Source organism: Hydra vulgaris, chromosome 03 (assembly GCF_038396675.1).
Source record: "Hydra vulgaris chromosome 03, alternate assembly HydraT2T_AEP".
NCBI lineage: Eukaryota > Metazoa > Cnidaria > Hydrozoa > Anthoathecata > Hydridae > Hydra > Hydra vulgaris.
In genome coordinates, this window is record NC_088922.1 from 60756657 (window position 1) to 60780812 (window position 24156).

Genomic DNA, 24156 nt, shown 5'->3' on the forward strand with positions numbered 1-24156 from the left:
TTAAAGTTTTTTTTTTTATTGTAAATTTCTTTTTTAACTTAAGTTTTAAAATTTATATTATAAAAATGTAGAACTTTTGTGTAAAGTTATTAAAACAGCTTCCTATCTTTTTTAATACTTTTCTTTTCAATACACTTTTTCTAATAAAAGATCAATTTTTTACTTATATGAATCAAATGCATCCCAATGAAAACACTATGAAAAGGGAGGAAACAACAAAAGTATTGGTATGTTATAATTGCTGTATTTTTCTATCAAATATTTTATTCAATGAAATTATATTGCTTGGTAAAATTAATTAATTAAATATATCTTCAATTTTTTTGTCCAGTCTTGCAAAAAAGAATTAAAGTATGATGCTAATATTTCTTTACCTGACACTCTTCTTGAAAGGTAAATTTGATATAATAAATTTTTTTGAAATAGTTTATTAATTTTCTGATTTTCTAATTAATAATAGTGATATTCTTTAGAGCCTCTAAAGATAGAATTGATGAGGTAATTTTTATAATTTGTGTTTGTAATAATACATATACACAGTGTTGTCAAAAATATTAGAATCAACAACGTAAAAACCATAAAAAAATGACTTAGTGAAAAATAATTTGTAAATTCTTTATAATTTTTAAATTAAACACTTCATTAATACACAATTTAGTTTAACAAATTTTTCAACATGTTTTAGTGTTGTTGTTTTTTAAATTTTAGACACATTTTTTAAATTTTAGGGTCATAAACATTTTTATTTTCCAAATATTAATTAAAGCAAAATCAATGAGATTTTGCAAGTTTGTTAATGCCGTGAAGCTCTCTGAATATTAACTATTTTTAAACTTTAGATTGAATTCAAATCTGATGAACTTCTAGGCCACAGAAGATTGAAAATTTTTTATCAGGGTTATTGTTAAGTAGATCATATGATAAATGTTCTGGATAACTAATGTAGCAAACAGTTTAAATTAGGAACTCTATTTTTCAAAGGTCTAGGTTGCATATAAGAAAAAATAAGTAAAATTGAGTAAAATTGTTGTTGCACAGAAGAATGAATGCGATAAAATAATGTGATTCAACTTGGTTTGCTCCCAACTGGAATTTTAAGGAATGTTAGGCCATAAAAAATTTTAAGGAATGTTAAGCCATAACAAATTCTGTTTGTCTATACTGTGTTCTACTAATGGCAGGCCATATAATATCCTACTAAAGACATTTGTGTTTTTATTTGGCAGTGGCTACTTGCTTGGTCACAAAAATAAACCTGATTGATTAGATAGGACTTTACACAACTGTTAGAAGTATTGATATTATCTTTGTTTTTCTTGCACTAAGCCAATCAAAATAATATGACAGATGCTATTGTGATCAACTTTTAATCTAAAATCTGAGAATTTTAGGGTAAGTTTCAGCTACATAAAGTTTTTTGGATAGTGTAAACTTACTAACTGTAAACTACTATTTTAACAGTCTTAAAATAAAATTGAAGTAAAATTTTATTAAGGCTTTGGCTCTAACTTTTGCTTTAATTAAGGCAGTGGCATTGGTCTTGAAGTTGTACTTGTACTATGTATCATAGAATATTTGTCATCTGTTTAAAGTGTCTTAATGGTACTTATCTGCCATCATTTAAAACTTACTAGTAAAGATAAAATATATAAAAATAGCCACCAAATTATTATTTATGTGTATTTTTAAAAATAATTAAAATTATGCAAACTTGCCCTAAATTTAAAAAACTTTTAATAAAATAGTTAATATTTTATGTTTCGTTGTACAAATGTAACTAGTAATATAACAAAATTTTTTTTTTTTTAATTAGACTTAAAATTTTTTAAGGATTCTAATATTTTTCACACCACTGTATATGTATGTATATATATATTTATAGTATATGTATATATATATATATATATATATATATATATATATATATATATATATATCACTTTTTTTAAATTAGTTTTTACTAAACGAAGGCATTGAAAAAATAAACTATACTGTGTCTACTGAACAAAATAGAAACCTTCCCATAGATCTGGAAAAACGCTCTCATGATTCAAAGTAAACCTAATTAATTATAAATATTTTATTTATTTATTTATAGTTTAAGTTTGTTAATATTTTTTTTACAATTTAGGATTGTGGAAATTTTGGGTGAAGATTACAGGCTTGAGTTTAACAAGTTGTTATTGTTTTCTATTAATCTTTTTTACAAACATAGATTTTTATGTCTCAATAAATTATCATCTGTAAAAATCTTGTATATATATACATATATATATATATATATATATATATATATATATATATATATATATATATATATATATATATATATATATATATATATATATATTTATTTATTTATTTTTTAGCTTTATGAATCATTTTTATCAGGGCAATAGTAATTCTATGTGCATGAAGGAAACAACAAAAGTATTAAATATGCGTTGTTTTTTTTTTTTTTTTTTTTTTTTTTTAGTATAAAATATTTTATTTTGGAATAATTATATTAAATTTTACTTTATAAAATTATTAATTGTAATGGCAAAATTTATGTGCAGACTTGTGAAGCATATTTAAATAATGAACAGAAGATTTATTCACCTGGAACTCTCTGTGAAATGTATGAATGTTAATTTTTGAGATAGTGTCCTTGTAATGTGTTGTTGAACAGCATAATAATAAAAGAAACAAATTTTTTAGATCCTCTGAAGATGAATTATATGAGGTAATTTTTTAACTAATGCGAATATATAATTTAATGAATTAGATTTTGGAACAACAAAGGGATTGGTTAACTAATTTTATAATTTAATGATTTGTATCACCTCAGAATCAGAACTTGGCATTTTTATTTTTTGTTGCTGGTGATATTTTTTTAATGAGTTATTTCTTGTTATTTCCTTTGGATTAAGTTTGTAAGATTATTAATGTTGGGGTTCCTTCAAAGTTTGTATGCTTAAAAAAATTATAGTTGCCTAATTGTTTTTAAAGTTTCCTATGCTTTATTTATCTTTGTTTTCATATAACTGAAATAAATTGTAAAATTTTCAATAATTTGATTTATTTTGAGCAGACTGGTAAGATAGTGGTGATGACTAATAAAGTGGAAAAGCTAGAAAGTAAAAAAAAAGAAACTCCGCTTGAAAAGTAATTTTATTTTTTTATAAAATTTAAACATTCACTTTTTTAGACGGTTTTTAGAACTTTTGAGGAGGTAATTAGTTTTAATTTTGTTAATTATACTTTTTTTTTAATAATCTACAATTGATCTAACTATGTTGCATGATATAAGTGACAGAACAAAACATTGTTTATAAAACAAACCAATTGATTAACAGGCTTTAAAATTTACTCAAAAATTTTAACTCACTTTTAAAATAATTTTTAAAAGCAGCACATATGTATTGATTTAATATGATAAAATTAGCTAATCTTTTTATTTAAATAATCCATAACTTCCTTTAATGAGAAACTTTTATTATTTTGTTTTGACTTATATTATATTCCAGTGTTTTGGTACCTTTACTAGTGGTGTTTAAGAAATTTCCGATAAAAAACAAAAAAAAGAGTTATTTTGAAAGAAACCTTTAAATTGTGCTTGTATCATATAGAAAAGTCTGAATTGTGACCTTTATTATAGAATTACTTGAAAATGTGCAGAAATATTTTTGACTAAAGATTTTGAGACTTTTTACAGGAAGAGTCATAAGAAATAAAGATTTTATTTCAAAAAGTTTTGTAAATTAAAATATTTATATAAGTAAATATTAATTATATTATAGGAATCAATTAAGTTTTTAAAATTTAACCTCTACCAAATAATAGTTTAATATTTTTGTTATTTCAGCCTCTTTAAACATAAAACATATAGATGTCCTGTTGATGGTTGTTTTAAAGAAGTTGTCAATTTGTCAAGACATTTACAAAGCAAACGCTTAAACCACTTTTGGAGTAAAGAAAGTGCACAGAAAGCTCTTACCTACTTCAATCATCGTAAAAGATCTTCTGATATACAAATCCTTTTTCAGTGTCCTTACCAAAATTGCATGGCTGCAGTTAAAAGAATGGATAACCATCTTAAAAGGGTTCACAATTTTAAATCTAGTGATCCATTTTACAAAAAGTTATTGAACAGTGCAAGCAAAATTAATATTAATAATATGCCACCAAATGTCATTTCCTCTCCAAAACAGTTGTTTAAAAAAAATTCTTTAACTGAAAGCAAAAGTGCATCTACTTGTTCTAGCAATGATATTAGTATGCCCTTATTGCATCATGCAGACAGTAATATAAATTTTGGTCATATCATTAGTGATATAAATTCCTTGCCTAATGAAAATAAAAGTATAGTTTTGGAAAAAAAATCTCTTCTCACTGATATTATTTCTAGCAGTGAAGTAAGTTTAAATCTTTCATCTACACCTTATATTGCTAATATTCCTTCTACTATAGCTTCAGAGTCAGATTTAAGCACTTCAGGTTCTGATGATGACAGTGATGAATTATATATACCTGAAGACAATTTCATATTGCAACTTGATGCTAATATTGAAATATTGTTAAACAATTTTAAAAACTTTTTAGTCGGACCTGATAACAAACGAGTATCTGAATCTGCTTGCAGAACAGTAAGAGATGTCCAGAGGTATTTCCAGTTAGTTAGCACTGCACATTTTAACAATGCTTCTAACCTTTTCACTATTGAAACTATACGGGACATCTATATTCCAAAACTTGAATCCAAACTTTTGAAACCTGGCTCAATAAAAAAATATTTGTTTTCTTTGCTAGATTTTTCTAATTTTTTACTATCAGAAAAAGAATCTTTAAAAATTTCTCAATGTAGTAAAGCAGATTTATATGATATAAAATTAAAGTTAAATACATGGATAAAAACATATAATCGCGAAAACAAAAAGCAACATTTTCATCGTCAAGAAAGGGACTACCAATCAATTATTACACCATCACAGATTTCATCATACTTTGAGTCTAACATTGCTAAGGAAGCTTTGAAGCTTTTTAATTATTTTATTCTTAATAAAAGACCTGTAACTCTGACAGAGTACACTATCATGAGAGATCATTTGATACTTGTGATTTTACTTGGCACAGCTCATCGCTCTGGTGTCTGTGCCAATATCACAGTAGATGAATTTTTGATGTCTGAAAAGAATGCAGACGGAATGTTTCTTATTCCTGTTGCTAATCATAAAACATTTAGCACCTATGGTCATATGTATGTTGTTCTCCAACCAGAAAAGTTTCAATGGTTAGATGTTTTTGTAAATAAAGTTCGTTCACAGCTAAGTACCACATATAGAAATATTTTTTTATCGTGGTCTGGTCATCGCATGAAATCTGGTGCCATAAGTGAACGACTTGGTTCACTGTGGAAAAATGCTGGGATTTACCACAAAAGTTCAGGAAAACGAAATGTTTGTGCTACACTTCTGCGTAAGTCTGTGGCTACCGGTATACGGGAACAAAATATCGGAAATAAAGATGAGATTGCTGGTAGTATGGGGCATTCGTCTTTAACAGCAGAAACAAATTACACTTGTCGTAAAAATCGTAATACAGCTGTGAAATCCAGTAAGTCTATAAGCGCTTATTTTCAACATGATTTTATGGATTCAAAAAATTCAAATTCATATACATTAGATAAAAAAATAGAAATAGAGGGTAGTATGACTCCCACCAATAGGAAAAAATGGTCATTGCAAGAAGAAAACATTTTGAAAAATACTTTTCATGCAACTCCAACAATGAGTGAGATAATGGATGTACTGCCATCAATTGGAATTAATGCCACTCCAAAAAAGATGTATGATAAACTAAGAAGCATGTTTGAACCTGCAATAAAAGTATAAATTTTGTAATTTTTCAAAGTAATAATATTATTTATTGTATATATAATTTATTATATATGTAACTTTTCCAACTTTTAAACTGATTTCACTCAATTTATAAGTTAAATACCCAATTTTATTTTGTTTTTAATTGAATTTATCAGTTTAATACAATATATTAATTGAATTTATGTTTTTTTTAATGCATTTAGACCAATGTTACACCAAAAAGGCAAAAAATGTTCACTAAAGAACACATATTAGTTCTACATTCAAATGGTGGTGAACTTATTTCTGGTGGCCCATTGACTCAAGAAAGAATTGTAAATGTTTTACAAAATTCTTTGTTATTAGAAAAGTATAGTTGGCAGCAGTTGAGAACGCGGATTCTTTATGAAAGAAAAAAACGCCTAATTAAAGTAACTTTTAAATTATAATATTTATTTGCATAATTTACTTAATGTTTTTGTATAGGAGACCCAGGCTAAAAATAATATTAGATTTTTGAATGTACTATTTCTAGGTCAAAATTTAATTTTTTTAAAATTAGTTGCTCAAGGTCATAAATTATCCTATTGATTAAAAGACAAATTACATGAACACAAGTTTCACTAAGGAGTGTTTAAAGTCTATGGGTTACTCTTAACCTCCCTACCACTTTTTGCTCTTGTAATTTATGCTCATGTAATCTTAAATTTATATTTTAGTTTCTCATTTTGATTAAAACTTAATTTCTACATGTATTTTTTTACTCACAAATAATAATAAATTTTTTAGTTGGAGACAAATGATGGAAATTGTCAATGAATATGAAAATGATTTCATTCCAAGAAGTTCTTAAAACACTTTTCTAGTCATAATATTTGTTATTTGTTATTTTTGTTAGTTATGTTTTAACATTTAAATATTTTTTTTATTTGTTTCATTTTATTAGATCATATAGCTGATTTTTGTATCTATGATCTATGATTTTTATTTTAAGCCATTTGAAGTTTGTTTTTGTTGACCTGTTTTTTGGAAAATTTATAATTATTTACCTTATAGTTTTAAAGTATGGCTAATTTATCTTAAAGATAAATTATAACTTACCCAGATTTTTTGGTGGGAAATTTTATTTGTCGAAGTTTTAACTATTTACTAAATTTATTTGTTATTTACTTGATTTTGGTGTTATTTTCCTAAAGTTGGTGTTGTTTACCTGTTTTTTGTTATTGTCCTGACTTTTTTTAATGGCTTCATTTTTTACGTTTGTTGATTTTTTTATTATTAACTGATTTTTTTTTTTAACCTGGTTATTTGTCTGATTTTTAACTTTGGGTTTTCTGGTATTTATCTGATTTTTTTGTTATTTAACTGATTTTTTATTTGATTTTTTTCGTTATTTTGCAGCAGATTTTTTTGTTATTTACCCGATTTTTTTTCTGTTTTTAACCTGGTTATTTGTCTGATTTTTTACTTTGGGTTTTCTGGTATTTATCTGATTTTTTTGTTATTTAACTGATTTTTTATTTGATTTCTTTTGTTGTTTCAGCGGATATTTTTGTTATTTACCTGATTTTTTTTCTGTTTTTAACCTGGTTATTTGTCTGATTTTTTACTTTGGGTTTTCTGGTATTTATCTGATTTTTTTGTTATTTAACTGATTTTTTATTTGATTTCTTTTGTTGTTTCAGCGGATATTTTTGTTATTTACCTAATTTTTTTTCAGTTTTTAACCTGGTTATTTGTCTGATTTTTTACTTTGGGTTTTCTGGTATTTATCTGATTTTTTTGTTATTTAACTGATTTTTTATTTGATTTCTTTTGTTGTTTCAGCGGATATTTTTGTTATTTACCTGATTTTTTTTCTGTTTTTAACCTGGTTATTTGTCTGATTTTTTACTTTGGGTTTTCTGGTATTTATCTGATTTTTTTGTTATTTAACTGATTTTTTATTTGATTTCTTTTGTTGTTTCAGCGGATATTTTTGTTATTTACCTGATTTTTTTTCTGTTTTTAACCTGGTTATTTGTCTGATTTTTTACTTTGGGTTTTCTGGTATTTATCTGATTTTTTTGTTATTTAACTGATTTTTTATTTGATTTCTTTTGTTGTTTCAGCGGATTTTTTTGTTATTTACCTGATTTTTTTTCTGTTTTTAACCTGGTTATTTGTCTGATTTTTTACTTTGGGTTTTCTGGTATTTATCTGATTTTTTTGTTATTTAACTGATTTTTTATTTGATTTCTTTTGTTGTTTCAGCGGATATTTTTGTTATTTACCTGATTTTTTTTCTGTTTTTAACCTGGTTATTTGTCTGATTTTTTACTTTGTGTTTTCTGGTATTTATCTGATTTTTTTGTTATTTAACTGATTTTTTATTTGATTTCTTTTGTTGTTTCAGCGGATTTTTTTGTTATTTACCTGATTTTTTTTCTGTTTTTAACCTGGTTATTTGTCTGATTTTTTACTTTGGGTTTTCTGGTATTTATCTGATTTTTTTGTTATTTAACTGATTTTTTATTTGATTTCTTTTGTTATTTCAGCGGATATTTTTGTTATTTACCTGATTTTTTTTCTGTTTTTAACCTGGTTATTTGTCTGATTTTTTACTTTGGGTTTTCTGGTATTTATCTGATTTTTTTGTTATTTAACTGATTTTTTATTTGATTTCTTTTGTTGTTTCAGCGGATATTTTTGTTATTTACCTGATTTTTTTTCTGTTTTTAACCTGGTTATTTGTCTGATTTTTTACTTTGGGTTTTCTGGTATTTATCTGATTTTTTTGTTATTTAACTGATTTTTTATTTGATTTCTTTTGTTGTTTCAGCGGATTTTTTTGTTATTTACCTGATTTTTTTTCTGTTTTTAACCTGGTTATTTGTCTGATTTTTTACTTTGGGTTTTCTGGTATTTATCTGATTTTTTTGTTATTTAACTGATTTTTTATTTGATTTCTTTTGTTATTTCAGCGGATATTTTTGTTATTTACCTGATTTTTTTTCTGTTTTTAACCTGGTTATTTGTCTGATTTTTTACTTTGGGTTTTCTGTTATTTATCTGATTTTTTTGTTTTTAACTGATTTTTTATTTGATTTCTTTCGTTATTTTGCAGCAGATTTTTTTGTTATTTACCTGATTTTTTTCTGTTTTTAACCTGGTTGTTTGTCTGATTTTTTACCTGGGGTTTTTTTAGTATTTATCTGATAACTTTCGTTATTTATACTGATTTTTTTGCAATCTACTTAATTTTTTTTTATTATTTAGCATGTTTTATTTTTTACTTTGTTTAACAAATTTTTTCTTTGTTTAACAGATTTTTTTGTTATTATTATAATTAACCTTATATTTTTATTTAATTTTATTTACATGGTTTTTTTCGATAATTAATAGGTTTTTTGCTATTTATCTGATTTTTTTAATTTTTTTTATTGTTTAACAGAGTTTTTTGTTATTTAACTGATTTTTTTTTCGTTATTTAACTGGTTTTATTTGTTATTTAACTGATTTTTTTTGTTATTTACCTGGGTTTTTTTGTTGGTATATACTGGGTTTTTTTTTTCTCGTTATTTACCTGATTTTTTTATTTAATTTTTTCATTTGACTTTTTTCGCTATTTACCGGCTTTTTTGTTATTTGCTTGATTTTTTGTTGTTGCTATTTACCTGATTTAAAAAAAAATATTATTTATCAAAGGCTATCAATTTAAACTTCATTAATGGCTTGTGTCGTGGTCATAAGAACCAATACTAGCACAAAGTTGTGAAAAAACTTCTCAAGAGACGTAATTTTGTATTGAATGGAGTAGCTAATATTGGAATGAGCTTATAGAATATATAGTAACGATCTTTCGAAAAGTCAGAATTAGTCAGTGGACACTTTCATATATATATATATATATATATATATATATATATATATATATATATATATATATATATATATTTTATGTATTTGTGTTTTTTTTATGTATTTGTATTTGCATATGTTTTTATGCATGTGCGAATGTATTTATGTATGTATGTGTTGTGTTCTGACCAGGGGAGGATCCAGCATATTTTTGTCTTTTTGTCGAGATATCTACCTTCCAGACATGGAACTAACTCCTAACATTTATATGTTTATACTTGCGTAAAATAAAGATGCTTTGCAAAAAATTGCGGTTATTGGAGCCTGGAAAAAAAAAGGCCACAAATTTTCGCCCCTCTTCTACCCCAAACTTGAAAGCAACAAGTTGATGATATATTTTTTGAGCTATTTTCAACTAAACTTATATTCATCGAGAAATTATAAGTTTCATAGCATAATTTCTCAGCGTTCAAAAATTATGACCCTATAAAATTTGCAACCCCCTCAAATTGAGGGGGGTTTAAACTTTATATGGTCTTTATTTGAACGCTATAATATTTTACCATGAAATTTATTGATGAAAATAAGTCTAGTTAAAAATATTAAAAAGAAAACTTCATCAACTTGTTGCTCTCACGTTTTGGGTAGGGGTGCAAATATTTTGTTTTTTTGTTTCCAGGCTCCAATCATGCCATTTTTTGCAAAGCATCCTTATTTGACATAAGTAAACACATAAATGTTTGGAGTTTGCTCCATGTCAAGAAATTAGCTGTAAATCTCAAAGACAAAAAAATGCTGGATCCGCCCTGGTTCTGATTGGGTTTGATTATTTTGTATATATTACTAGTTGAAACAATAAAATTGATCTGACCTAAGGTTTATTTTCTGCTTATTTCTAATTTCGTAAATAATAGTTTTTTTATACGCATTTGTGTGTAACTTTACTGCAAAAAACAGTGCAAACAGATTTTGTAATTATTCAAAAAGAAAAGTTGTAAAAATCAGCTGGCATATCAGTTTAAGCTTGCTCATAACTAAAAATATTACCCAAAGTTTCGTTACTTTTACATTACATAACAAAACCTAAAAGAAAATTTTAAAAATATGTAAAAAAAAAAGTTGCAATGTCAATCAATTTTGAACAAAATAGAAAAAAATTTAACTTGAAAACCGCTAAAAGTTAGAGTTGATATTTGATAAACGTTTTATGCCAATAAAATGAATGGCATGCCCTTTAATGACTGATATGCTTCTAGTAAAACTTGCAGTTTTTTGATTTTTTGGCAAAGACAGGAAAGCTTGGAGAATCGGTTTAGAAGGGTATATTTGATATAAGCACTAGCATGCAATAAAATTGTATGCTAATAACATAGTAATTGTTAATTTTGTTGTTACAGAATTCCCTGCTGACATATTTACATATGCACCTTATTTTGGGCGCCCTTTTATATTAGCATTGTATTTTTTTTTTTATTAAAGTATTATTAAAAAAATATTTTAAAACCTTTCAGAAGTTTAAATTTAGAAAGCAGAAAATCAATTTTACAAAAAGTTCTATTATCCATGAAGTTCAATTATTCTATTATTCAAAATTATTCTTTTATTCAAAAATTCTATTATTATTGAATTATTCTATTATTCAAAAAGTTCTATTATTCTTCTAAATCCCTGGATGACCAAGGGTCTAATAAAATCGTCTAAAAAAAAACAAAAACTATATGTTAAATATTTAAGGCATAAAACATATAAAAATGAAATAAACTACAAAAAATATAAAAACTTATTTGAAAAAACAAAAAAACATTCTAAAAAAATTTATTATGCAAAGTTGCTAGAAAAAACCAACGGCGACACTAAAAAAACGTGGAATATAATTAAACAAGTAATTGGTAAAAATAAATGTGTAACAAATAATCTCCCCCAAAAGCTTTTAATTGACGGGGAAATGACTTACGATAAAAAAAAAATAGCTGAAAAACTTAACTCATTTTTTCTTGAAGTAGGGCCAAACTTGGCGAGTAAAATTCCACCAAGTACCATAGAGTTTGAATCTTATATCAAACCGTGTAATACTATTATGGAAGAATCTAATTTAAATCTAAGCGAGTTAAGAAATGCTTTTAATAGTCTTAAAAGTAATAAAAGTGTCGCCATTGACAAAATTAGTGTAAATGTTGTTAAATCCGTCTACGATATCATTGAACCGTCATTATTTCATATTTTTAACCTTTCATTAAAACTAGGTGTTGTGCCAAAAAAACTTAAAGTTGCCGTATCACTCCAATTTTTAAATCTGGTGACGAAACTAATATTTCCAACTACAGACCAATTTCCGTCTTACCTTGCTTCTCAAAATTATTGGAAAGAATTATGCATAACAGACTTTATAACTATTTGATGTCAAACAGTTTGCTGTACAGTAAACAATTTGGGTTTAAAAAAGATAATTCAACTAACCAAGCGGTAATTGAACTGATTAATCACGTAGCAAATGCATTCAATAATGACTATTATGCCCCAAGGTTCAATCTTAGGACCATTATTATTTTTACTGTATATAAATGATTTGTACTTAGCATCAAATATTTTAAATGTTATATTGTTTGCATACAACTGCAATCTTTTTTATTCCGACAAAAACATAAAAGTTCTCTTTAATATATTTAATGAAGAACTATTAAAAATAAACGAGTGGTTTACAAGTAATAGGCTTTCGTTAAATGTAGAAAAAACTAAATTTATCTTATTCTCCAAACCTAGTAAAGGTGATGATGTTCCTCTAAAATTACCTAATCTTATAATCAATAAAATATTTATTAAAAGGGAACCAATCGTTAATTTTTTAGGAGTAATACTAGATAAAAATTTGTCATGGAAACCACATATAAAATACATAGAAAATAAAATCTCAATAAATATTTCCATATTATATAAAACTAAACCATATCTTAACACTGCTTCCTTAAAAAAAATATACTTTTCATTTATCCATAGTTTTATCTCGTACTGTAATATTGTAAGGGGTAGTACTAATTATAGTAAATTAAAAAAACTTTATAGTAAGCAAAAACACGCATGCAGGATTGTATTTGGTGCACACAGAACTTTTCATTGCGAACCTCTTTTAAGGAAGCTTGGTGCCCTAAGTATCTATAAACTTAATATACACCAGGTTCTACACTTCATGTTTAAAATAAAACGTGGGCTTTCTCCTATTGTGTTTCAGTCTAACTTTAGTGAAATCTCGCACAAGTATCCTACTAAATTTTCAATTAACAACTTCATTGTACCAAAAACTAATTTAAAACTAGGTTCTTACCAAATTCAATATCGTGGACCGTTTCTGTGGAAACATTTTTTAAAATTTATTACAAAAAAAAATAATATTCAAAACATCTCTTTGGAACAATTCAGGAAAGAATCTAAGAGTCTCTTATTGCAAAATGACCTTGATTTAAAATATCTCTTTTAAAATAAATAATATAAATTATCTAAAAAATAGTTATTGACACTACTTCTCTTTTGTTGCTGTTTTATTTATATTTAACTTTTGTTAATTTTTGATATATTGCATTATATTTCAACACTTATATTTATATTGTAACTAACGTGTAAAATGGTTATTATGTACTTTGCTACTTTTCTTTTTTTATATATAAGCTGACGATTTTTTTTTCAATGTAAATGGGGCTCGATGATAAGACAGTTTATGTCTTCTGCTTGCTCCAGCTCTCTTATTTATTAACACGATTTATTTCATTGTAAATTTTAATATACGGCAAATATATATTTAAAAAAAAAAAAAAAGTAACTAGTTTTAACATAATGGCATTTATTTGCTATCTTTAATTTTATCTTTTTTTAGAAAATTTTCTGTTCTTATTAATTATGTATTTTTGATCCTTAAAAAATGAGAACTTTGCCGTACATCAATTTCTAAGTAGGGACTTATAACTCTAATTACCAGTAGTTCTTTCATAAAAATGAAATTCAGCTGAGTGCACTCTTAACTCTAAGAATCTAACACTCTTAACTTTAGTGAAAAAAAGCGTTTTTTGGATTTCTTGACCATAAAATATTGATGAGTACTTCATTAGAACTCTGTGTTTAAAGCGGTGTGCATGTTTGAATATTGCTCAGTTTTTCAAGCTTTTAATGATATTTAGATACAAGTTGATAAACTAATTTTTGACGTGTAAATACTATTGTATCCAAAAAAAATTTCTGTCATTAATATCAGCAATATGACGCACAAGAAATGATACGTGACGACGAGACTGATCAGGAAAGATAGTTCAATAATAATGTACTTCGCAGTTTTTTTTTGTAAAATATATTTTTTTTTGTACACTTTTTCATTTTCACTTAAAGAATTATTAGCCGCCGTTTGTCAAGTAGCCATACAAATAAAAAAAATTTTTGTTTAACTTTGTATTCTACAAACTGCGCGTTAACCGATTACCATAACGTTAAACTTTACTTTAGTTATGTAGTCTGGTACTAATAATCTTCTGGATAAATCATCACGCTCTAAACTTTTTGGTTCAATTTAAAGTTTTTTACATGGGTTACTATTAAAAACATCAAATGCCAAGGAATACTTTTCTTTCAATTAATATTTAAAAATTAAGTTACAGTAATATAATCAAAATAAAGATTTTTTTGTAATAATAAACTTTGTGCATTTTTTTACCCCTGATGATGCCGAATGATTTAAGGAGAAAATATGTTAAGCCTTCCATTCAGCATAACCTACATGATTATGCTTTCTTTACTGTATTCTACATCCACTAAAATACTTGAAACGGACTTTGATGTCATTATATTCTTATTGTGAAATTGTGGCCAGCGTAGAGCAAAACACGTTTTCGTTTTTACTGTAAGCCATCGGTAGAAATTCTAATGCTTTTTTTGCCTGACTCGTTATGATACTCTTTAATAATACTTTTGTTGCTGCTGCTTTTGTAGAATTTTGTTTTTCTTTTGTTTTACTGATAACTTTTATGAATTTTGAATAGTGTTGTTAACCTTGACCAATACGTTGATATTCATACAGGAAGTGTTTGCAATTTGGTAAAAATCCACTAAGGTTTGGCGCCTCTTTCCAATTTCAGGGAAAAAAACAACCATTCTAAAGTTGACATAAAAATGTTTAGGTTTAGCTTTTTTAGTACCATCAAATGTATGTTATTCAACTGAAAGTCAAGTACCACAAAATAAAATTTTATATTTTGCTGTCCAATAAATTTTACAATGCAAATAAATAGTTTAATTTTAATGGTCAGAGCAAGAAAAGACAATGTTTTTGTCTTTTTGCTGAGTATCGCATTAAAATTTCATTTTTTACAAGGTTATATGCGGGACGCTCCGGTTGACACCATCACGACCTGATACAGAGGGGTGAAATCAAAATTAAAAAAATGCAAATATGACAGAACGGCTTATGCATGTGTTAATATATTTTTGTGTTTGGCCTAACCAATAGTTTTTAGGCTTTGATTTTTCAGTGTTTTTATTAATAACTCTGCTTTTTCCTCATTTCACACAAAAATCTTTCGTCTTTTATTTAAAATCAAAAGTTTTTTTTTTTTGATAGAAATTCGAAACCCCTGTTGTTGGGTCTAAAAAATCTAGAGGAGTGACACCAAAAAAGTTTAATGACTTTGGTGACACCAACCGTAGCGACGCCAGTATAGTATATACTAAGAATTAAATAGATGTCTTAGACATCTATTTAATTACGACCTTATTTAATTTTTTTATATTTTTGCACACATGCTACTCGGTGTAGTTAGGGTGGTACATACCTCAAAATATTCAAAATTTTCAAAATTTGAATTATCAATTTTTCTGGTTAATTTTACATTGCTGATTCTGAAAATGAGATCAAAATTAGATTAAACAGCATTTAAATTAGTCTAATTTAGCATTTGAAATGTTTATAATTTTCTAGTTCCTTAGCAACCGTCTTAGCAACCAGGGTGATACCTGAACTTATTTTATTTCCTATCTATATTTGTGTTATTCAGTATGGAAACTAACTTTTGAACCAATAGAGCTTCTTGTTTAGACTTGAAGACATATTTCCAAGCAACACAACCACGGTATTTCCATAAATTTACTGGATACATGTATTGAAAAAAAGGTTAAGTTCTCATTATTGAATAAATCTGAAGTTTTTTACTTATAATAGGCTCAACTAGCAAAAAACTGAAATCAAAAGCGAGAAAAAAAAAGTTTCATGGTAACAGATTCTCTCAAAATCAATTAAATTATGACGAATTCAATTATGAAGTAAATACTAATTGCAGTCAAGATATAAAAGACATTGTCAATAAAGTTGGGTTATGTCCAATATGCTTCGGAAAGTTAGGTTTTAATCATAATATTGATAAAAAAAAGGATTGTCACATCTTTTTATACTTACTTCCTGTACTTATGAATGGAAACACGAGTTTTATACCTCAAAAAAAAGTCTCAAGTTTTAACAAAAACAATGGTGGTAAGGGATATGGTATTAACTATTGCTCTGTTTTAGCATTTTGTGAAATTGGAAAAGGTCATTTAGCTATCGCACGTTTTAGTTTGATAGCTAAATGACCAAAGAAAAGCTTTACATGGTATAATTTTTTTTGCTTTAGGTTTTTTTTTAATATTTAAAGAAACTTTTCTTTTTTTATATATAATTTTCAAAACCTTTTTACTACCCGTAATAGTGAATCTAAAGAACACTATTTTGAAGTCTTTAGATCATTTCTGCTCATCGGCGTTAGCATGAATTTATTTTAAATCTATTTAAAAAGTTCCTTAATTTACTATTGATCCTTATTCTAATCGGTTCTGAAGTATATAAACTATATATAATGTCAAAACGCAACATTTCAATCACAAAAAATACTATAACTCTGACCAAGAAAGACCATATGATTAAGAAAAATTGCCGTCAAACGATCAAAACAGATTACGTTGTTAAACTATAATGTTCATTTCGCCTTAAAAACATACTTGTTTAAAATGTTTTTAAAATTTAAACAAGCGATTGTGATTATAAGAAAAATATTTTTAATTTTTTTCGTCTTTTTATAATTCACAGACCTGATCATTTAACGGAAATATGTCGTCGTCAACAAAACGTCTTGCAGACGCTGTGATATTTTAAAATTGCTCTAACTGCACCGATTAGTTAAGGCAATTTTAGTGTCCCTCCCTCTCCTGTTTTTTATCAAAAGAAACTTTTTTTTTTTAATTTAGAGGATATTTTTTAGAAATTGACAATTGTGCCCCCTTACTTCAAAACCCATGACGTCGGCCCTGTGTGGTTAATGAAGTTTTGGTTCAGTTATAATCTGTTCAAAAAAAAATTTCAATGTTTGCTAAGATTTTCTACAAAATATAAGATTATTTTTAAAAGAGATTTAGGCACAACAAAGTGGTTTAATGAAAATTTTGTAACATAATTATGGTTTATTTCTTTAAAACTTTTTGCTTTTTGTTTTACATGAACTCTAAAGCAAGATGGATGCTAAGTTTAAAAATATTTAAAGTTCTAAGTGTATATCAATCTGTTTCTCCGCCTCGTTAAAGTTTCGTGTTTCGGAGTTTTAGGTTGAGAATGAGTTACAAACAAAAGGTAATAGTAAAACTAAAAAAACAAAAAGCCCCTCTGTAGCTTTAGAAGGTTAAAAAAGATCAACTCCGAATATAATTCTAACGGTTTTTGTTTACTATAAAGTTTTTTTAGCTTAATTTGATTTATACTTGCCTATATGTGACTCATCTGACCAAAACCAGTCGGATGTCGCGTTATGTTATATTGAGAAAACCATCAAAACATCTCAAAAATTCAATTTTTATCATTATTTATTTTTTTGCATAATTGTTTACATAATTAACTTTTCTTTCCTATTCAAACTTAACTTTTAATAAAAAATAATTTTTTGATGGTTAATTTGACGATTTTTGTGAGGCTATTGTCTTAAAATTTCTGTGATTACTCATTAAATTGGTCCACTTTCAGTAATAAACATGACTGCCTAGCGCAATAATAACCTTGACATTTTGGTATGGTTAGAAAGCTGACCTCTTTAGCTATTCAATGGTGACACGTGTTTTCTATTTTATATGACATCAAACCATTAAACGCGTTTTTTTCCGTTTTAAAATTTTAATATAGATGTTACATTTTTGCTCATAACTTTGGCTAGGGTCAAGCTAGAGCAATAATTTTTGCCTCATTTTAAAGCAGAATATTATACCTTTTCAAATATGTATCACACTCAAAACTTAAAATTTTATACATGTGACTGGTTTTGGTCAGATGGGTCACATATGATGTTGCCGTAAATTAATTAATTATGTAATAAAGAAAAATTTAAACTTTTTACAAGATTAAAAATGTAAAAAAGTTTAACTTGATATTTATTAAATCTTTAGAATGTTTTTTTAGGTTTTTTTTTTATATGAAGTTTTTTTATTTTTGTTTTTTATTTATTTCGCCGTTTAATAACTTTTACAACTTACAAGATTTATAAATAAAAAAAAAACTGGCGGGGCAAGTAGAAGACATTATTTTGTCTTATCACCGAGCCCCAATCGCACGCATTTAAAATAGCCGGATAATATATTTATATTTTACAAACTATTTATTAATTTTAATATGAAGTTAATATGAAATTTTAATATGAAGTTAATATGAAGTTTTCATGATATGCTAGAAGATTTTCATTATATGCTATAAGTGTTTTTTTAGATTAGTTTAATTAGTACTTGCCCATACGATGTTGTTTAATAAATATGTATTGAAGAAAAGTATAAACTTTTTATGGATTAAGAATTTAAAATTGGTTTAACATTTAACTTTTTAAATTATGACAATGTTTTTGAGATTTTTTAAATATAAAAATCATATGAAATGTTTTTATTAAAGAATACTCCTAAAAAAAAAGTTTTAAAAACCAATTTATAATTAAAGTTATTATATTGTTACCGGTGTCACCCTAACCAACGCTGAAACTAGAAAAGATATATTATATTATTAAATATTAACATATAAATTGCACAAAATTTCAAATTTTTTTCAACAGTTAAAATTTGAAATACGTTTTTTTTTTTGGACTCGTTACACATTGCCATAATCAAAGAGAAAGACCTAAAATAGTGAAAAGTAAAACTGTGACTTAAAGTACAACTTGATGTTGAAATATTTTTGTATTTTGAATCACATTCGCGTCTCCTTAAAAAAAAGATCCTCTATTTCTTTGATATTTTAGGACTTTCAGATTCCGGTAGGGGAGGGGGATGCATAGCCCCTATTCCACCCTCCCCGGATCTGTCACTGATCCATGTATATATAAATATATATATATATATATATATATATATATATATATATATATATATATATATATATATATATATATATATATATATATATATATATATATATATATATATATATATATATATATATATATATATATATATATTAATCAGTTATTTATGCAACTCAGCTTAAATATAATAATGCATCAGAACTAAAAAAATTATTATTAAGTTTTTTTGAAACTTTTTCAACAGATATTTGTAGAATATTATTAAATAAATGTTTTTATATATTTTCCTTCGATTATTCCCTAAATATCGCGAGTAAACATTGATGTTGAAAAAAAAGTTCCGGGTTAAATGCCTATCGTCGAAAAATAATCGAAATACACAATACTTTGACAACAAAGTATTTGTTTTTTCGATTGTTCGGTGACAGTTTTTTTTAAATAACAAATTTTTTTTTTTCTTTTATTTGGAATCGTCATTTAAAGACTTTTAGCTCATCCTCAAATGAGAGCCAACTTCGTCGTTAAAGAAAAGATAATACTGAAAATAAATTAGGTTTTTTGATCACGCAAACTTTTAAACTACTATATTATATTTAAACTACTACGATAAAATATCTAACTGTAACATTATTAAGATATTTTTTATTAAGAAAATTTATTAAAAAAACTAAGATATTAAGAAAGTTTATTTTTTCCAGAAAAATTATAATAAAATTTATTTTTCAAGGGATGTTTTTACATATATATATATATATATATATATATATATATATATATATATATATATATATATATATATATATATATATATATATATATATATATATATATATATATATATATATATATATATATATATATATATATATATATATAGATTCATTTCAACAATTCATTTGTTTGTAAGTTCGATGATAGTTAAAATTTTGTTTTGTTTAAAATCAGCATAAGACGCGTGAGTCATAAGTTTTAGGAAAAAATTGAACAAATTAAATATTAATCTGTTTTAACATTTTTTCATATCTGTTTCTAGAATATTTATTTATGAATTTAATTTCAAACTTCAAACTTGTCAATTTGCAAAAATAATAAAAAAAGTATATTTTGGCATTATCATACACCATTTAAAATAAGATACGCAAACCATCTCAAATGATATGCATCAGTTAAGTATAGAAACGACTCAGAACTCTCTGAGAAAATGTAGAGCTTGAATGACCAAAACATAAACCCTACTATAAAATGGAAAATTAGCAAACGTTGCTAACTTTACAATCTAACAACAACTATATACCACCTTTGTCACTACAAAAATTTTTATCACATAATGTTAAAAACCTACTAAACAAACAAAAAACGAAATTGTATTTCAGTGTCGGCATTCAAAAAAACTCTCATTATCTTTATTTGACACAGGAGATTAGTAAACTATAAATGCTTTTTGTTTTTTATTTTGTTTTTTACTTAGACTTGTTTATCCCATCTAAACTACACTAGCTTTTACATTTTTGTAAAGGTATGTTTACGTTTATTTTTTGTATTAACCAAATTTATTTTATTTTATTAATTTCTTCAGAGTTTTATAAAAAATATATATTTATATTTAATATACATATATATATTTTTAGACTAATAATAAGGTCACTGAGCAATGGCTACACGAACATCATATGCTTCATTTGTAGAAATATAACTTATAGCAATGAGCAATGGGCACAAGAACATCATGTGCTTTATTCGCAAAAATTTAACTAGAAATATAACTTATTACTAGTAAACCCGCTGTTTTAGTGGTTGCTCTTTGGTATTTCGGTTTGCATTTAGGAGAAGATGACGTAGAAGATAATATTGGACTCAGGTAAAGAAGTTGAGATTTCAAAATCCGAAAATTCTGTTTTTGAAGGTTGTGATTGGACAGAGGCTTGAACTATTTTTGTTTCGGATGATTTTGTTTAGGCAGAATAATTCCAAAAGGGTCTTATTTGACCATCGAATAACCAATCTTTCCTCCACTCTTTAACTGCCGCTGGTAGAGTTTACTATCATCCGTACTTTTTCATTCTCCAGATCGGAAAAGCAAGGATGATAATAAAATCTATCAGCATAAAGTAAAAAATAGTAGAATTTCCAGAGTTTAAATTCTTTATTGAGAGTATTGGCTTTGCAGCTAACTTTCTCTGTTCTTTATGTTTGCTGCAAAGTAGTGCTTAAATAGCACTTCTATATTAATATGTTATACACTTAATAGCACTTCTATCTTAATATGTTATAGCATGTGCATGGTATTTATTAATATACCTTTTTTTTTTAAAAAAAATTCTGATAAGATATAATTAAAATTTTCTTTTAATTTTAAGTATCAGTTATATTGTTCTCTTTTCGTATTTAACCTAACAACGCTAAATCATAATATTTAAAATCACCAATTACTCCAAAAACGCTATTGCTTTTTTTTATTCACCCGGCCTTTTGTATTTCACTACTTTTGCTCCAGTCATTTTGATATTATTTGTATAACACAAATTTGTATGCAATATTAACAAAGAAGTTTGTAAATGTGACCTTATTTTATCATCAACCATTTGCATGTATTAATGTTAGTAAAATCACAGACAATCCAACTATTGTATGCACTATCACATGTTATACTTTTGTTTAATAATTTATACCCATTTATATGTATGTCCTGCTATGGTCTCTGCTGCAACATTGAACTTCTCTTTATTCTATTTATGCTTTGCTTTTGGATTACTGTTGCAGTTTCTTCTAAAAAGCAGCCTGTATTTATTAGGTTCTCTTAAAATGTGAGATTCAGAATATAAAAATTTACTTGCAAAACCAGTCATAACACGTAACTTGCAAATTCGATTATCTTAATGTGTTCTTTTTGCCATTGTTAAAGCAGTCACAGTCTGTTGACAGTTTACAAATAAAGTTTAATTGCAAATTCAACGTTTGATAACAATTTCATATTTTAAAATAACGTATTTTCAATAAAAAAAAAATAGTTTTATGCGAAGTTTTAACAGTTGCGTATAATAGTTCATTCAAAGTACAACTTTTTAAATGTCATATCATAAAATTTGTAAAACATGTTATTACAGTAAAGATAGTTGTAAGCCTATAAATTTTTAAACTAAAATGACCTTCGAGATGTCGAATTAAAAATATTTGGGGCATTTTTGTGTCCATTGGGTTAATTGGATAAAAAAACGGCAAACCTCGTATGCCATATTTTTACCCAAACCTCGGTATCAGTGGCTACTTAAGTAACACCTAATATTTTTGTACCTATAAAAATAGTCTATTAAAAAAAAGTTGTACACTTTTAAACAAAAAAATATTTCTTTAATATTCATTTTGTCTGAGAAAAAAAGTATTAGCAATAAAATAGTTCCACTCAAAAAAGCCATCAACTCAATAACGCAGCAAGGTTACATTTTTGAGTTAAACCATTCTCTTAAATCTTAATACCGAGGGCAATAGTTTTTTAATACAAAATTATTATCATTAAAAATATTATATATATATAAAAAACAAAAAATGTTTATTATTACATAATATAAATAACATAAATGTGGATCCAAGATCAGACGTGACCCACGATCTTTTATTTTTGGCCGCTGCTATAGTAATGTTTCAATACTTTAACTGAAAATAAATAACAAAAAATTGATGGCGGTTGTTTGCGTTAGACGGCTTCTTTGTAGAATGATTTAGCGACTAACAATTGATTCGTAATTGCATTGTTTTCTTTTCTTTCACCTTTCTGCATAATTAGTGGTTGAAAAAAAAGAGAAGATTTTAAAGCGATAAAAATTTGCTTTAAAAAAATAATAAGTGAAACAATAACATACTTTTTAAAATGCAAATAAAGCAAAACTATTGGGTGGATTTCAACTAACTATATATTTTTAAGAAGGGATTTATATAAACCCCTATATTCCAAAAAAAAAAAATGTAATAATAGTTTGTAAAACCGAAATATTTCAAGTGAATATGAAATGAATTTTAGGCGTATTACCTAAAAAATCCTTCAAACACTTAGTTTTGATTACTTTTTTTGACGTAATTGAACATACTATTAACTTGTCTAGCAAAATCTTACACAAAAAACGCTTTATTAACAAATCCATCAAGTTCCGGCAATTTCACCTATTCTCAAGATAGATGTTATAACAATAATAATAACAATAATAATAACAATAATAATAACAATAATAAAACCAACAAAACAACAATAATAGCAAAAACTTGGAACTAGGTTTTCATATATTTTGCTACCAAATATTTTTTTATTGTATCAAAAATGCCAATTAAATAATCTCTGCATATACATATTCAATTAAAAGATAATATTGCAAAAAAAAGTTTGTTACATAAAATAGCTTGCATAAGAAACTCTTAAAAAACTTGCAAATATCTTCATTTTTTTATTCTCAGGTTTCTTCATTGGTTATATAATCATTGTCATTATACTTTTTATCATTAGGAATTAGCTGAAATTTAAGTATACAGTATTAGCAGAAAGCAAGGGTTATGTGAATTTTAAATCAGGTGCAAATCAAAATATTAAAGTAGCATTAATATTAGTGAAAGCAAAAGTCTATTATTAGCTGAAATTTAACTATACAGTATTAGCAGAAGGCAAGGGTTATGTGAATTTTAAATCAGGTGCAAATCAAAATATTAGGTTATGTGAATTTTAAATCAGGTGCAAATCAAAATATTAAAGTAGCATTAATATTAGTGAAAGCAAAAGTCTATTATTATTAAAACAATCTTATTTATAGTTATGCTATTGAGTATGAAACTTTAACTGCAATATAAAGCTCAATTAAGGATAAACCTGAATAAGAACCAAGACATATAAATAAGAAAACTTAAAACATAAAACTAAGTAACAAAAACAAAAATTTGTTGATTATATACCTGCTATAAGAGAAGATTAAGTTAATATCATTTGGAAACAATTTAAAATAACCATAAGTTATAATTTAATAATACAGCAATAAGTTATAATACTTATATATAAGATAATCTTTGGATTGCAGCACTTGAAAGCTCCTAATAACAATTTTGAGCAATATACAACTAAAATAAGTACAATAAATATCATTTAAATAAAAACTATTAAACACTTT

At 25.7% G+C, this 24156-nt stretch overlaps 2 protein-coding genes across 3 annotated transcripts in view; one reads left to right on the forward strand and one right to left on the reverse strand.

Annotated features, from left to right (window-relative positions):
• The window catches only part of LOC101238626 (uncharacterized), a 144805-nt gene that overhangs the window by 35852 nt on the left and 84797 nt on the right, over positions 1 to 24156 (reverse strand). The gene's annotated exons all lie outside the window — the stretch shown is intronic.
• Positions 94 to 8538, forward strand: LOC136078316 (uncharacterized). Of its 2 annotated transcripts, XM_065793891.1 has the most exons (12): positions 94 to 227; positions 332 to 393; positions 474 to 498; positions 1955 to 2055; positions 2132 to 2176; positions 2370 to 2430; positions 2559 to 2620; positions 2701 to 2725; positions 3074 to 3147; positions 3848 to 5867; positions 6065 to 6271; positions 6630 to 8538. In XM_065793891.1, exons 1-12 carry the CDS (start codon positions 168 to 170, stop codon positions 6657 to 6659), a joined length of 2772 nt encoding a protein of 923 aa, XP_065649963.1. In that variant the 5' UTR covers positions 94 to 167; the 3' UTR covers positions 6660 to 8538. The 2 variants fall into 2 exon arrangements, with proteins under 2 accessions (XP_065649963.1, XP_065649964.1); XM_065793892.1 differs by lacking the exons at positions 94 to 227; positions 332 to 393; positions 474 to 498 and having other exon boundaries at positions 1988 to 2055; positions 2392 to 2430.